The sequence below is a fragment of the Cornus florida genome, unplaced genomic scaffold (genome assembly GCF_030987335.1).
Source record: "Cornus florida cultivar Cherokee Brave unplaced genomic scaffold, ASM3098733v1 CherokeeBrave_3.0.0_Hap2_Chr03, whole genome shotgun sequence".
Taxonomy (NCBI): domain Eukaryota; kingdom Viridiplantae; phylum Streptophyta; class Magnoliopsida; order Cornales; family Cornaceae; genus Cornus; species Cornus florida.
Window position 1 is genome coordinate 80,040,215 of NW_026775573.1, and position 11,940 is coordinate 80,052,154.

The 11,940-nt window shown below is 32.4% G+C and overlaps 1 protein-coding gene across 1 annotated transcript; it reads left to right on the forward strand.

Moving 5' to 3' along the window:
- Positions 1-6,049: 6,049 nt before the first annotated feature.
- Positions 6,050-9,295, forward strand: LOC132300800 (eukaryotic translation initiation factor 4B3-like). Its single transcript, XM_059798035.1, has 2 exons — positions 6,050-7,360; positions 8,939-9,295. The coding sequence occupies exons 1-2, from the start codon at positions 6,123-6,125 to the stop codon at positions 9,000-9,002; spliced, it is 1,302 nt and encodes a 433-aa protein (XP_059654018.1). The 5' UTR covers positions 6,050-6,122; the 3' UTR covers positions 9,003-9,295.
- The last annotated feature ends 2,645 nt before the right edge of the window (positions 9,296-11,940 follow it).

The window sequence follows — 11,940 nt, forward strand, 5'->3', positions numbered from 1 at the left end:
AATATCAAATCGGAATTCAAATAGAGTGAATAGTGCACTCGTGGCAAATTAATTAATCAAATTAATTAATAATTATTAATTTTTAAAACACCTCCAATTACTTTCAAATTCAACTATGTTGAAGAGCATGCTAAGGCCTAATATAATATGCTAACACATATTAATTTCAAGCTAGTTAAGGCCATGTGAATTAATCTTTCTCCTAAGATAAATATTAAATAAAATCTTTAATACTTATTCAAATGTTTCAATTTTAATACATGACAATGAGCATATCGAGGGGCAATATAAAATCATGCTGCATGTTTAAACCAAGTCATGAGCAACCGAGAAAATTAGATCTCGTACAAGAAAAATAAATAATAAAATCTCTAGATTTTATATTTAATCATGCAAACAAGTAATATAAGCATCACAAGTATGTTATATAACAAGAATTTAAACCTAGAACATCCTCTTCCTCAATTTGAGATCAAAATGTCAAATGCCATCAAAATGGAACGGCTTTGAATCCGATGAAACTACAAGGTTTTGTCGGGGACAACGCCGTGAACATAACCCCCATGAAAGCCCCATCAAAATCATAACTAGACCTCAAAACCAAACTCAAGAAATGGTCAAAACTGAATTCTAATAAGGGGGAAAGGTAGAGCACGGCGAGGGGAACAACAAACGTTAAGGCCGAAAACTTTCCATCAAGGAAAAGTGAACTAAAAGAGGAGAGAGAAGATGGCAGCACCTCTTGGGCTGCCATGGGAGTTCCAGGTCGTGCATGAAGAGGGGAGAAGATGAAAAATGAAATATCTCACCCCCCTTTTATAGAAATCTCAAAAAGTGCCCCGAACGGGCCCCGTCGGGTCCGAAAAAGTAAAATTTGAGCAGACGCACTCAAATTGCAAAACTTTGTGAATAAAAAAGATTTAAAATGATAAAATATGAACAAAGGAAGAAACAACATCAAAAACTGAGTCCCGATCAGAAAGTTATGCCCAAAACAAGTTTAGCGCAAACCGGGGCCAGAAACCCTGAAACTGGAAAACATCGACCAGGAAGAAATTTCAAGAGTACACAACTCAACGAAATGTGAAAATGAATCCCGTACGAAGATCCAGGCTCAAAATAAGACATTTTGCAATAACTTTCATTAATTGCACAATGGTCCCTCCAAAAAGTGAAAACTGCACTTATGGCCCAGAGTAAAAATATCTTCCAAAAATATTTTCTTAAAAACTCCTGAAATAAAATATCTTCAAAAGATATTTAAGAAAAATACCCCAAGAAAAGAAAATAATTTCAAAGAACTTTGCATCCTTGCCCCTCTGGACACCGGGAGCAACCAGAGTACTTTCTTGCAAAAGTAAAGATACGTATTTTGTGGAAACCACTCAAGATGGAGATACATGAAGTCAAAAACCAACTCCAAACACAAGAAGTGTGGTTACGCCAACAAAGTGTCAAACGGGGAAAAGACAAAATAGGGAAAATGATGAAATAGGGAAAATAACGAAAAGTGAATAGTGTCGAAAAACAAAAAATGTGAAAATGACTCGGTCCTCAAAGGAAGTTGTCAATTCACGGAAAAGAGTCTCAGGAACCAATTCCGAACACTCGAGATGGCACAAAGCGACACGAAACAGAACTCAGAAAAGAAAATTAAACGAAAAAATTTCATTCGTAAAATTTCAGGAAAAAGGAAAGGAAGACAAATGACTGGATCGTTACAAAACCGTACTCTTGGGATCACTTTAGGGCTATTAACCCATGGGTATCTTCCCCTAGTGTGCACTATAGTGTAGGGAGCTCTCTATCTCCCATACTAGAACCAAGTCCTAGCCAAGTCATTTTCTTGATAATATCCTAAGTTTTCAAAATCAACAAGTTGAGCAACAAGTCATGATATGTGATAAAACACAATAATTTTCATAAATTGAATGACTAAATCATTAGAACAATAAGATAGAAATTAATTAAACTAATTAAGTAATTTCTCTAGATTTCAAGAGTTGTCCAAATGATTCCAATTAAATATATAACAAGGAGTAACTCATGGACATGCTATATATCAAGTCAAAAAATGGAATTTAAGCATGGTATAATTAAATAGAATTTAAATCAATTAAATTAATTAATTCACTAGATTTAAAAGCTCATTTAAATCATGCCAAATTAGTACACAACAAAGATTAAGTCATGGCCATGCCATATATCAAGTCTAAAGTGAATTATATGCAAGCTACCATTAGTCATTTATTCTTAATTTAACATAGAACATGCATACAACTTGTATATCATTACAAGATCAATCTATTCATTTAGAAAAATAAATTATAACACCCCCTACCTCACAAGAGGATTGTCCCTCTTGAATCCAAGGGAAGCAAAGGAATTTCAAGTTTTCCTTCTACGGTTATGAAGAGGAGAGTTAGGCAAGGCTTTTGTATTCCAAGCTTAATGGTTTAAGGTGAGTGGAAGGGTATCAAATTGAAGTCAAAGCTCTAAGTCAAGCTTTGCTCCAATGGTGGCTAAGTTAGGGTTCTTAAGAGGAAAGAGATAAATGAATTAAAAGTGAAAACCCTAAGTTAAAATGGTGGGATTCTCCACTCACTAGGTGTTTTTGCACTACCTCTCACACACACACTAATGCAAGACCAATTATGAAGTCTACACTTGTCATGAATCTAAGTAAGCTTCCAAGATTAAATATTAAATCTACACTTGTCAACCATCCATGCCAACAAGTGCTCCTATCCTAGGCCAACAAATGGGTAAATCTCCACCCTCCATGTGTCATGAGATTAAGCCTCCAAATGGTTCCACCACAAAACTAACAAGTGGCACCTTAGGAATGTGACACTTGTCACATTTTTCAGAAATTGCAAAAAGGTCCTTTTTGAAAATATCTTCCAAATTAAATTGTAAAATGATCCCTAAAACGAAAAATAATTACTTTGTCTAATTACACAAAACCCCTCAAGTTTAGAGTAATTACTAAAAATTATGCATTCATACCCTTTACAAAAAAAGTAAACATTTAACATGCTTTTCCACAAAAGTAGAAATATAGATACATGAAAATTAAACATCATGGATGTATGCAAAGTCGGAATCAAATCCGAGTGCAAAAAGTGAGGTTATGCAAGGAAAAATGAAAAATGACTAAAGGACGAAATAGGGGAAAAGACGAAAAAAGAAATTTTTGAAAAATGAAAAAGAAGGAAAATGACCGGGTCATTACACAAACCTATGTCATGGCTAATAACTATATATATATAAAGTCCATCCTATTTAAAGCATAAAATAAATATCCAATATGTCATCCAATTTATTTATTTGCCTAACATGAAAATAAGTAGGATTTAACTTTTTAGTTAATTCGTTCCCTTATAAATCTAGCTCTTTTCCACGACCCGACCGGCCCACGTAACCTAATGGATATTTTGTGAATGAATCCATGTCCAATTTGTTCTGATCTGATAATCTGATTCAATCTAATAAGGTGTAATTTTTTTTGAAGTAATTAATATAAAAAAAAATTAATATCAAAAAAATAAATTGAATGAATGACAAACAATTACTAGTATAAAAATAATAGTAAGCAAAAACTAAATAAAATAAGACAGAAAAAGGAAAATAAAATTAGAACTTAATCTCTTTGTTAATGAATAAAACACTAAGGCTCTGTTTGGTTAGACGGAAATAAGTAATAAAAGAAAAAAATGGAAAATGAAAGAAAAGAAAAGTTATTTTCTAGCTTGCATTTAGTTAGCATGAAAATGTATTCAAGAAAATTGCAGGAAAATATTAGTTTGTTATTTTGGATAACATGAAAGTGAAAAGAAAGTGATTGAACATACCAAAATTACCCTAATGATTTCAAATACTAAAAAAAAAATGAATTTGTATTTTATGATTTCTAGTTTTAGCAAAGAAATAGTAAAATGATTGATTATTAAATTTAATAATATATTTTATTTATATTTACAATAAGTATTCATAATATTTTCTTAGGTAGAAGGTAGAACTAATTATTAGTTTAAGAGGAGAGAGAGAGAGAGAAAAAAAAAAAAAAAAAAAACATGGGAGATGAAGAAACTGATGTCAATACTAAATTTTGAGAGATTTGATTGTACGTTGTTATTGCCAATTATATATGAACTTGTGGGAAAATGAAGAAAAATTGTTTTGCAAAGAACTTGCTTCTTTGAAACACAATAAAAAAAATAAAGAAAGAAGTTTTTCACGATTAGGTTAATGGGTAAAATATAAATGTCAAAAAAAAAAAGTACTTTTTTCATGCAAAAATATTATTTTCCTATGTTTTGTGCAGGAAAAGTTTTGGGAGAAAATAGGAAAGTATGCAAAACAAAATTTTCCATTACGTTTCTTTTTCCATCTATCCAAACTCCAAAAAAAATTAAATATTTTCTCTTTCATTTATTTTCTAATTGATTCCACTTAACCAAACGAAACCTTAAGAGTAAGAGAAAATAATAGAGGAAAAAATAATGATTTTGATAATATCTAAAAATTATATTATATATGTTTAACATATTATATAATATATTATGTAGGATCGGATTATTATCAAATTGGATTGATCATAATCTATATCCGATTTGCTTAGCTAATTAATTATCGAATTTTGATCATAGAAGAGGTTATCAGATTAAATCTTCGATTTATATTCAAATTATAGGTTCGAATTTGGATCAAAATTTGATTCATCGACAAGTCTCCTAAATAGTGCCTACACACACACACACACATGCATAGGGAGTTATATAATGTATAATAATGTTTTTAATATATATCATATTTTATTATCTATTTTATATGCCAATAGTTAAATGATGGATATAAGTTTGTGGGATTCTTTATTAGTTTCAGAAAGTACAAGAGGTCTTTCATTAGTTTCTCATACATTGTGGGTGGTTCATGTAATTTTAATAAATAGTTAAAAAAGAAGAGCAGAGCCATAACTCATCCATCAAGTAAGAGCAAACTAGGTTCTTCACCTCAATCGCAACTAAAGAAGGTCCAGTCGACAACATGACTCACTTCAGGGTGAATCATCTTTGTTCACAACTATGTCAAAAAGTAATTAAGTCAGATTTTATTTTTTATTTTTTATTTTTTAAATTATTAAGACAAAAGAAGACAAAAGAAAACTGGAACACTAATACACTAACACACCTACTCAGAAAAAAAAAAAAAAGAAAAAAAGAAAAACACGAGTACTCAAATATGAACATATTTGTTTAGAAAGCTCATGCTCTACTAAAATTTTTGCTTATATTTAAACAGTTGACATATTCATGACATTAAGGTTCCGTTTGTTTAGACATAAAATATTTTTTTAAATTTTTGCTTATATTTAGACAGTTGACATATTCATGGCATTAAGGCTCTGTTTGTTTAGACATAAAATATTTTTTAAAAAATATTTTTTTTTATTTTTTAGTGTTTAGTTGTTGTAAAATATTTTTTATTTTATGGTGCTTGGTTGTCGTAAAATATTTTTTTGTTTTATGGTGTTTGGTTGTCGAAAAATATTTACGAATAAAAAAATATTAAAATTTTAAAAAAATAATTTATTCATAAAATATCGGTAAGTTATTTTACATGCATTGCTGATGGACTCGACTTCAACCTCAATGTAGATCTTTATCAAACACCGACAAAATAAAAATGAAAAATATTTTACCTAAACAAAAATATTTTTAGAACCTAAAATATTTATTTTTTTATTTTTTATTTTTTATTTTTGACTTCTACGAGCTCTACCAGGGCTTGTTAAACCTAAATAAATAATTTATTTATTATTTTTATTTGTAGGCTTGAGCTTGGGCTTGTCAACTTGACAAGCCCATATATATGGTTATTCTTTTGGACCTAAAAGCTTCATCAACAACCGTCTATTGGATCATGATTTCCATATTCTAATTGGATACGGAGTACTAATAAATCTTTCCTAATTTCATCTTACACCGTTAGATCCAATCGACACGAATCCACAGCCTCCCTTTATATAACTGGTCTCTTCGCTGCCAAAGAACGCTATCTCGACCTATCTACACTGTGATATAGAGCGAGAAAGAAACAGAGTTCTAGAGAGAGAAACTATGGCGGCAGCTGTAAGTGCGTGGTCCAAACCAGGCGCGTGGGCGCTCGATTCCGAAGAACACGAAAACGAGCTTCTTCAAGAGACCGACAACGACTCCAAGCACTTCAACGGCGGCGATGCCTCCGATCTCCTCCGCAACACAGCGGCGCTCACGGACTTCCCTTCCCTTTCCTCGGTGAAGACCACTAAGACAAAGAAGAAGAAGGGCCAAACCCTATCTCTGGCCGAATTCTCCACTTTCAGTGCCCCTAAGGCGGCTCAGGTCTACCAAGCCAAAGGCCTCACCACCGAAGATCTCATGATGCTTCCTACCGGTCCTCGTGAGAGAACCGCGGAGGAAATGGAGCGGTCCAGAGGCGGCGGGTTCAAATCGTACAGTTCGAGCAGGTATTCGAGCAGAGACGAATCGTCAAACCCTAGGTGGAACTCTTCTAGGGGTTCTGACGAGCCTCGTAGACAAGAAGGGTTTGGCAGAGATTCGAGCAGAGAATTGGCGCCTTCTCGGGCTGACGAGACTGATGATTGGGGGGCTTCGAAGAAATCATCGTTTAGTAATGGATTTGAAAGGAAAGAGAGAGGGGAGAGGGGGGGATTTTTTGATTCGCAGTCGAGGGCGGACGAATCGGAGAGTTGGGTTTCTAATAAGAGCTTTGTTCCGACCGAAGGACGGAGATATGTTTCCAGTCGTGGTGCGTTTGATGGTCTCAGAGAGAGGCGCGGAGGTTCTGAGAATGGTGGTGGTCCCGATTCAGAGAATTGGGGGAAGAAGAAGGAAGAGGAGGGACGAAAGTTTGGAGTTAATGGCGGTGCTTTTGATAGTCTCAGTAGAGAGAGGAGAGGAGGTTTTGAGTCGGGAATGAATGGTGGTACTGATTCGGATAATTGGGGTAAGAAGAGGGAAGAGTTTGTTGGGAGTGAGAGGCCAAAGCTCAATTTGCAGCCCCGGAAGCTGCCGGTGGGTGATGGGCAGCAAAATGGCACTGGGTCACCAGCAAAGCCCAAGGCTTCCAACCCCTTTGGTGATGCAAGGCCGAGGGAGGAGGTTTTGAAGGAAAAGGGTCAAGATTGGAAGGAAATTGATGAGAAACTTGAGTCAATTAAGATTAAGGAGACCACAGAAGGGCCCTCTTTTGGAAAGAGGAGTTTTGGTAGTGGCAATGGGAGGGCAAGCTTTCCAGAAGGTCGGGATGGGAGGAGCTGGAGGAAGCCGGACTTCCTTGATAGTCGTCCATCAAGGTTTGCAAAATAAGATCTTTATAGCACATGTATTGTTGAAAATACAAGTTATTTGCTTTCAATTTCCTCATGTTGAATTCTATTAGTATCATTTACTGGTCTTTCTTGAGCTTAGAATGAATAATTTTTTTCTTTGTATGTTGATAAATTTAACTTAGAATCAATAATGTCAATAGGTGGGGTACATTTTTTTTAATGTTGATTATGTGGGTAATAGGGATTTCGGGTTATTAAGCTTAGAATGTTTGAATGGGTGGAATAGTTTTTGTGTCTTTTACAAAGTCTATTAGCTGGTGTGTGCAATGTCTCTCCCACTCCTATGAACTACTGAATTGCCCATCCTTTATACAAAGAAGCTTTGGTTGATATGTATAGGGGTTTTGTTAGTGTAGCACTTTTTCACTTTATTTTTTTTCATAAAATATTTTTATGACCTCATAGCCTACTTGAATACATGAATTACTTAACAGGCAAGTTTTTATTGTGTAGCACTTTTGTGACACTATTTTTTTCATAAAATATTTTTGTATATGACCTCATAGCGAACTTGAATACATGAGGCAAGCAAATTCCTTTTTGGTGCAGTCTCGGACTAGTGCTTAATTTCTGTTATTGCGCAACCCTTTCCCTATCTCTGAGTACAATTACATGCAGTCATCTCTAGGTTGTGAACAGCATTGTAAACAGCTTCTTCCTTTCTCATTTAGAAGTGTACGCTTTCATACACGTTTGTATATATGCCTGTTGATTTCTTATGGTTATTTCTTTCCATCGGTTCTATGTAAATCCTTGCACTGATTGTTGCCTGGTAATTACTACTCTACATAGCTTGATCTTTTGAAACCCTATATATGTTGGTTGTTATGCATAATCTTTTCTCTCAGGCTGATATATATTGGTAATTTGTTGGAGAATATGATGCAAAATAGAGATTAGGACTGTGGGCAGAAAATTAGCAGTTGATTTTTATTCAGTTAATTATGTGTTCTTCAGTGCTTAAGAACGTGTGCTGTAAAAGCAGAATCTCTTTTTTCTCAATAGTTTGCTTTCATGCAGTTTTGAGAAGGAAAAACTTGCCTTCTTTTATAATGTTTATATGACAAGAAGCATCAACTTTTCATCTACTTTATCTGCCTTCTACTTCTCTCTTTCTATATATTATGGCCTTGATTCTATCTACCTATCTATCTATCTATTATGGATTTGATATTCTTCAAGGCCAGTGAGATTCAACATATAAGTTTTTTTCATTTTCTTCTGCCCCAGACCTCTCAAAGGGGGAAAAAAAGTGACTTAGTGGTTCTTTTGGTTATTCACTTGAATCACTTCTCTATTTGATGTGGAATTTTTGCATTATGGGGAACTTCTCACTTGGGTGCGCCAGCAATTTTATTTGGTCATATCTTTGTTTACCAAATTCATGCCGCGTTGATATTCTATTTGGTTTTTAGAACCCTGAAAAAGGTTATAGTCCTAGGTTTCCGTTATTAGAAAATGGTATTATATCTCTAAATATTAGAGTTTTAAACTGTCTTAGATGTTTTTTGTGAAACTAATAGTTGTTTCCTTCTGGTGTAGCGCTGACAAAATGGAGTATGGGGCTGTTGAAGCTGCCGAAGGCAATGGTGTTGTGCAAGGGTGATGATGGTAAAGGTCAGCTTAGAAAGATGAAGAGAAAAGGAATGGGACTTGTTACAAAGTTTGATATGTGTTTTGATTTGATTATTAGATCATTGGGTTCTTTTTTCTTCTATTGTGTTTGTCCTTACTGGTCTTACTTTTGAGGTTTTGAAGGCAATTTTGGTAGATTCCTGACTAGGAGTATTTTTATTTAAAGGCTGAATGGCTTTGTTTGTAGTGGGTGATACAATTCTGGATTATATGTTCATTTACAATCTCTATTGATTACTCTCAAATTTTGTTGTCTTTGTGAAACGCCACTACAGATTCTTGATGATATGTTTTTTTTTTTTTTTGTACCCGAATAAATTAAAAGCTGTTTGGTATCTTCTTCTTTTTTTTTTCTTTTTTTTTTGTTGTGGAAATCCCTTTTTTGAATTATGAACAAATTATCTTGATATATTTCGTTTTTTCCAACCTGGAAATAGTTGGTAGCAGGGATGTCAAAAATTTCTACCCGGCGGGGCCTGCCCTGTTGGGATGGTTTTAGAGAACTGATCATGTAAATGGGGCGGGCTGAGGGTCGTTTTGAAAATTTCATATACTCTAAATTTATTAAATTATTATTATATATTATGATATGTTACTAAAATATGTTAGGTATATACTCATGGGAGGAAATTTTAGTCCTCATTTTGTTTTATGTTTTAAGTATTGTGAAAAAAAAGAGAACCATGAGTAATGGCATAAATTTCCACCTTGACAGGGTTTGCCCCAAACGGGCCAATTTTGATTTTGGGGTCATGACAAAGTACTTTTTTTCAATTTAAGTCTGCCGGTGTTACCCTAACTTGGACTATGTGGAAGTACTTTCTAGTTGCTGTGACTTGTTCAGTTTAGTAGTATGTTATATATTTTATTCTCATTATATCTTGTACTTTAATAGGGTTAAAGTACATAAAACATTATTTGCAGGGCATATTACAGCTTCCTCGTGCATTCGCTAAATTTTAATTTTAAATAATTTTATAAAATGATCCAAAAAGACATTATTGGAGAATGTTCTTTGTATGCAAAAAATATCTTTAAAGTTTTAATTTGATGCAAATAGATTCCTTGACAAACTATTACGAAACTATTTTATAAAATATATAAAAATAAATAATTTTATAAAATGACCGAAAATGACACTATTGAATGACGTCGGTATAAAAGAAAAGTAAAGATACATCAGTAGCTGACAACTAACTGCCTTTGTCCCCCAAAATCTCTTTAAGCTGCAGACAATGATGAAGTTGAAGTAGTACCAACTCCGCAAAAAGGAAGAAAAGGATACATCGATATTGTGATTTATTTATTTATTTATTTATTTTTTTCGTGTTAACCGTGTTGGTACAAAAATAAAATAAAATAAAGAAAAAAAATATTTAGTACAAAACAATAAAATGAAATCTCAAAAAATTTAAATCCTTATGGTACAAATTCTCAAAGTTTAAAAATAAAAAAAATAAAAAATAAAATAAAATAAAAAATTAGAGATATATATAGAGAAAAAAGTTATATATATATATATATATATATATATATATGATGAAATTAGTAGCATATATACCATTGGACATTTTTGGAAGAGTAAAAGAGCAAAATAAATATTAGAATACTCATTTATGTCAGATTTATAATTGATAGGTATTTTTTTTTTTACATATTTTTTCAAATAATTGATAGGTATGTCATATTTTTTTCACATCTCTGTACTCTTCCTTTCCTTGTTAGTTTTGTGATATGAATTCTATATATATATTCTTGTTTTTGTGTACGAATTTTCATGTGGTTACGTGCATTAGATAAAATCAACCAAGTGTGCCTGCATATGATATTGAGTGTGGAACTTTCATTTTTCAAATTCTGGTAAAAAAATGACAAATAAAAATTCTGGTAATAAGATATTGAGTGTGTAGGTTTTTAAATCGGAGATTAAACCATTTTTAGCAATGGTATTTTGAATAATATAAACTACTACAATTTAGGTCAACAAAGGATTATAGCATTCAAACATGCCGTTTAAATCCATAAAACATTTTGGTTGGATGAAATTTGAGCCTTGAAATTGGAATTGACTAAAATTTTTGATATAACTTTGAACTATAATTTTTTCTAATTTTATCAATTTCAATTCTATCCAACTCAACATAGCCTTGTATTCTTTAGATCAAATTAATATATATTATTTAATGCCCCTTCTCACTAACCAAAGGTTTTCTAAGAGCTCATTTTGGATTGTTTTTCTATTTTTGGTGGTTACCAAATTAACCTTTTTAGAGCGTTTTGAATCTAGAATTTAGATTGAATATTTTTTATAACTCTTTTTCATTAGACAATTTTATTCTTTTTATTTTTTATAAAGACAATTAAATTATTTCTTTAATAAAGTTGTTATTATCAAATATAGTAACATTCAATTAAAGGATATTATTGTAAAATTAATAATAAAAGTGTTTAAACAAATATTGTTATCAAATAAATTAAAAAATTATTTAATTTTGAAAATTATTTATTATAATATGACACCAAACATATTTTTTAATGATCGCAATTCTTGGACAACTCTACTCTAATTGAAGCACTTTTTTTTATTCCAACAACAACCCCAAACGGGTTCTTAGTGTTGAAATTGAGCCATTGTCCCATGCATGGAGTTTTTATTTTTGGACAAAAAACTCACACATATCACTTATATACCTTTTACTTTAAAAAATAAAAAAGATATCACTGAATCGAACCTTGATCCCAGTTGAGCAACCAACGTTTCCTTTGTGTATTATTGCTTTGTTTTATTTATAAAAAACGGGGGCATGTCTTGCTTTTCATTCTAAAGACCTCTGAGTGGGTATGATAAGCAATAAAAAAAAGAAGAAGACATTTTTATATATAAAAAATTAAGTTTTGGTCAATGTAAT